This window comes from Molothrus ater, chromosome 28 (assembly GCF_012460135.2).
Source record: "Molothrus ater isolate BHLD 08-10-18 breed brown headed cowbird chromosome 28, BPBGC_Mater_1.1, whole genome shotgun sequence".
Taxonomy (NCBI): domain Eukaryota; kingdom Metazoa; phylum Chordata; class Aves; order Passeriformes; family Icteridae; genus Molothrus; species Molothrus ater.
This window is the reverse complement of record NC_050505.2, coordinates 2,801,964-2,806,440: the sequence shown is the minus strand read 5'-3', so window position 1 is coordinate 2,806,440 and position 4,477 is coordinate 2,801,964. Positions and strand designations below refer to the sequence as shown.

The window sequence follows — 4,477 nt, the reverse complement described above, 5'->3', positions numbered from 1 at the left end:
TTTTCAGCTCAAAGGACACAAAGGAATTTAAACACAGGGCATAAAGCAACATCGAGAAGGCAATTAACAGGGATTAATTGCGTGACTCACTGAAATGCAACACGAACGAGGCAGAAAAAGAATAAGCGATGTGGGGCAATGGGGCATGCAGGGTTTGCAGGGGGAGCTTGGCCGGGGGTCCCAGAGCTGGAGTGAGAGCACCTTCCTTGGGGCACGGAGCAGGCAGAGCCCCCCGGCACGGTGGGGATGGAGCCAGACCATGTCAGAGCCATCCATCACCCTCCTCCCGCACAAAGATGGAACGGGAGCAAGCAGGACCCCCCCGCACCGAGATCCGGAACACAACTGCGCCCCCAAAACCGCACCCCGGGAGGGGGTGAGCACCCGCGGGCATCACCGCTCTGATCCCGCTAAACGCCTTCTCGAACCTTCCCTCCGCCGCCACGCCTGGGGACACGAACACGCGGGGATGGGGACGGGGGCGCGGAGCCCGCGGGGCCGCGCCAGGAGCGCACCCGGGGCTCCTCCGGTGCCGCCGCTGCCGCGGGGCTCCTCCAGTACCGCCGCTGCCGCCGCCGCCGCCGCCGCTAGATGGTGCTGGGACCCCGCCGGACCCCCGGGCAGGGACGAGACGAGACCAGAGCGTGGGTTACAACCAAGAGCCGTTTATTAACAAAATCAGACTTACCGGGGCTCGTCCGCCCGCCCGGGGCCGCCGGTCCTGCCGCTGCGCCCGCCGCTCCTCCGGTCCCCCCACCGACATAAGGGGGGGACACGCGGGGTCCTGCAGCCCCCGGCGGGGCACGGCCTGGGGTGAGCATCACCCAACCGGTGTAGCCCCCCCCCCCGGCCCCGGACACAGGGCAAAAAGAAAAAAAAAAATACCAAAAAAAAAAAGAGTAAAATTAAAAAAAAAAAAATAAACCACAAAAATTTTTAAAACGAAAAAAAAAATTTTGAAAACCCCAAAGATTAAAAATAAGAAAAAAATTACAAAAAAAAAAATTACATCTGCAAGTTACAAATGCAGAGAACAGAATCCCAGAGCGATAAAACGCAGAAGGGAAGGAGGAAAATGCTTTTTTTTTTTTTTTTTTTTGCTTTTCCATGTGTGGCAGGAGTCATGCAAGAATTTCTCGGGGGAAATTAAGAAGGGGAAGGAAAAAAAAAATTCAAAAGAAACAGAAGGGGAAAACCAAAGCCCCACACCTGCAAAGTAAAGAGGGGATTTTTTTTTTTTTCTTTTTTTCGGGTTATTATTTTTTTTTTTTTTTTGGGACACAGACTTTTTTGCATACCATTGATTCATTGGTGTATAATGCACTTATATTCCCAGCTTTAAGCTAACATACAGTAATAAATACAGAGTCCAAGGAGGGCGCGGAGGGCTGGGGCTGAGCCGGTTACTGATATCCCAAAGCCGAGGCTGACGTGAGTCTTTGGCCGTAGAGAGCGTACGGGGAGTAGTAAGGTCCGGCAGCCGGCAAGGAGGGCACGGGCAGGGCGCCGGCCGTGGGCAAGTGGCTCTTGCCGTAGGGGTGGTACCTGTTTAGTCCCAAAGTGTGTGGGCTCCTCAAGGAGAGCGAGGCCGGTAAGGTGTTGGGGCTCCCGGGGGCGGCGGGCGGGAGGTGCAGGTGGCAGGAGGCTGCAGAGCCCAGCCCGGAGGTAGGGTAACCCGCCAAGAGTTTCTCGGCCCCCGGCAGGGCCGTGTGGGTCCGTAGGTGGGTGAGCAGCTCCTCCGAGGTGGCAAACCTCTTGTCGCAGGGTCCGCTGGCAGACACCCAGTTGCATATGTGGGGCAGGGGGTCGTTCTGCAGCATGAAGCCGTAGGTGTAGAGGGGGTGGCCGGGCAGGCTGGGGGTGCCGCTGGAGGAGAGCGTGGTGTGCACCGAGTGCAGGGGGTGCGTGGGGTACACCAAGGGGTATCCGCTCTTGAGGCTGCCGGGGTCGTGCACGCAGCTGGAGCAGTTGCTGGAGCCCAGGTGCGAGGCGCTGTGGTAGCTCAGGCAGTACGGGTCCCGGCATAATCCCTGCATGAAGGAGGGCGGCGAGGCCCCGGTGAGCGGGCTGGAGCTGGGCGGTTTGCCCGGCAGCCCCAGCGCCCCCGGCAGCTGGCTGCCCACCAGCCCCGGCTTGGTGGGGTCCAGCCCGGGCACGAACTGGGACGGGTAGCCGGCGTAGGCGCCGACGATGGAGCCGTGGTAGCCGATGCTGGAGGGCGGCAGGGGGAACACGGAGTGGCCCGGCTTGTAGGGCGACACGGGGGCCACATGGCCGGCGGGCGGCAGCGCGGGGGGCTCCGACTTGCGGCCCGAGGGGGGCTCGCCGTGCGCCCCGGCCTCCACCACCCCGCGCCCCAGCGCCCCGCCCGTCCCCTCGGGGCTGGGCTTGCCGCCTTCGGGCTCCTTCTTCTCCTCGGCGCCCTTGGGCTCGGGGTGCTGCGGCGAAGCCCCGCGGGAGCCGCCGGGCGAGGAGGCGGCGGCGTGCGGGGGGAACGGCGGGCACGCTGCGCTGGGCACCCGAAAGCCGGCCTTGTCCGCGCCGCCCTCCTTGCGGGGCTCCCCGCCGCCCTTCGAGTAGGGCTTGAAGCTCGACTTGTCCTCGGCGGGCGCGTCCCCGCTGCCCGGCGGCTTCAGCGCGGCGGGCCGGGCCGAGGGCTCCTTGTCGGCGGCGGGCGCGGCGGCCGCCACGGCGTTCAGCTTGGAGGAGGGCGGCGGGTCGGGCTTCCCGATCTGCGAGCAGGTCTGGGCCAGCAGCGCCAGCGGGCTCTTCTTGGCGTCCAGCTGCGGGCGGAGCGGAGCCGGTCAGGGGGGACCCCGACGGCGCCCCCGCACCGGCCTCCCCCCACCGCCGAGAGCCCGGGGCCGGGCCCGGCACCGAGCCAGGGCGCGGGGATGGGGGGGACGGGGCGGGGGGACGCGCCCGGCCGGGGGGAAGAGGGACCGGGTGGGGTGTGGGGGGGGGAGCGGGGCTGCGGCGGCGGCGGGGGAGGGAAAGAACGGGGTGGGGGGAGCGGAGACGCCGGGCAGGGCAGAGCTCGGCCGGGAGAACCGGGAGCGGCGGCCGGGAAAAGCCGGGAGCACCGGGAAGAGCCCGGCCGGGAGAACCGGGAGCGGCGGCCGGGAAAAGCCGGGAGCACCGGGAAGAGCCCGGCTGGGAGAGAACCGGGAGCGCCGGGCTGGGAAGAGCCCGGCCGGGGGGACCGGGAGCGGCGGCCGGGAATGCCGGGAGCACCGGGAAGAGCCCGGCTGGGAGAGAACCGGGAGCGCCGGGCTGGGAAGCAGCCGGCCGGGGGAACCGGGAGCGCGGCTCCGGGGGTGCGAGGCGCGGTCGGGGGCGGCGGGCACTGACCTCGATGGGGCTGACGGGCGTGGAGGAGAGCGGCTGGAGGTACTCGGGGTGCAGGAGGTGGCCGCCGTGGGCGCTGAGCATCTTCAGGACGCGGATGGGCAGCCGGCTGGCCTGGCGCAGCGGGTCGGCGGGGGGCGGCCGGGGCGACGGGGCGGCCGCGGCTCCGCGGCTCGGCGGGGTCCTCGGCCGGGGCCCGCCGGGAGCGCCGCTCATTTGGGGCGGGGGAAAGGGGGGGGGTGCCCGGGCTCCGCGGGGCCGGGCCGGGCCGGGCCGGGCGGGCGGCGGAGCGGCGGCGGCGGCGGCCCCGGCGAGACGAAGCCCTTCCCCGGCCCCACCGACACGTCAAATAGCCCCGATGGCGGCCGCGCTCCGAGGGGGCCGGCGCCGCGCACCAATCCGCGCCCGGCCGGGCCCCCGGGGCGGGGAGAGCCGCCGGTGGGGGGGGCGAGCCGCCGCCGCTCCGCCGCCACCGCCCCGCGCCGCCGCGCGGGGGAGAACCGCGGCACCGGCCCGAGAGCGGCAGAGGCAGCGGCTGGCGCGGCTCGCCCGGCACGGCGCGGCGTGATGCCGCTGGCACGGCTCGGCATGGCACGGCGCTGCTGGCACGGCGTGGCACTGCTGGCACAGCTCGGCATGGCGCGGAATGGCACGGCACTGCTGGCATGGCATGGCATGGCATGGCATGGCACAGCTCGGCATGGCACGGCGCTGCTGGCACGGCATGGCACAGCTCGGCATGGCAGGGCACTGCTGGCATGGCATGGCATGGCACAGCTCGGCATGGCACGGCGCTGCTAGCACTGCATGGCACAGCTCGGCATGGCACGGCGCTGCTAGCACTGCATGGCACAGCTCGGCATGGCAGGGCTCTGCTGGCATGGCATGGCATGGCACAGCTCGGCATGGCACGGCGCTGCTGGCACGGCAAGGCATGGCACAGCTTGGCATGGCACAGCGCTGCTGGCACAGCAAGGCATGGCATGGCTCGGCATTGCTGGCACAGCTCGGCCTGACATGGTGTGGCACGGCATGGCACAGCACCGCCGGCACAGCATGGCAAGGCATGGCACTGCTGGCACATCTCAGCGTGGCACAGCATGGCATGGCACTGCTGGCACAGGTCAGC

At 68.4% G+C, this 4,477-nt stretch overlaps 1 protein-coding gene across 1 annotated transcript; it reads right to left on the bottom strand.

Annotated features, from left to right (window-relative positions):
* Positions 1 to 645: 645 nt before the first annotated feature.
* On the bottom strand, positions 646 to 3,629 carry ZNF703 (zinc finger protein 703). Its single transcript, XM_036396658.2, has 2 exons — positions 3,352 to 3,629; positions 646 to 2,783 (listed from the first exon to the last, which is right to left on the bottom strand). The coding sequence occupies exons 1-2, from the start codon at positions 3,562 to 3,564 to the stop codon at positions 1,404 to 1,406; spliced, it is 1,593 nt and encodes a 530-aa protein (XP_036252551.1). The 5' UTR covers positions 3,565 to 3,629; the 3' UTR covers positions 646 to 1,403.
* Between the last annotated feature and the right edge of the window lie 848 nt (positions 3,630 to 4,477).

Bases quoted from the DNA above. Each gene is read 5' to 3' on its own strand.
- ZNF703 (XM_036396658.2), bottom strand. From the start codon at position 3,564: ATGAGCGGCGCTCCCGGCGGGCCCCGGCCGAGGACCCCGCCGAGCCGC. The intron at 2,784-3,351 runs GTCAGTGCCCGC...CTCCGCCCGCAG, and splicing joins CGCCCGTCAGCCCCATCGAG to CTGGACGCCAAGAAGAGCCC.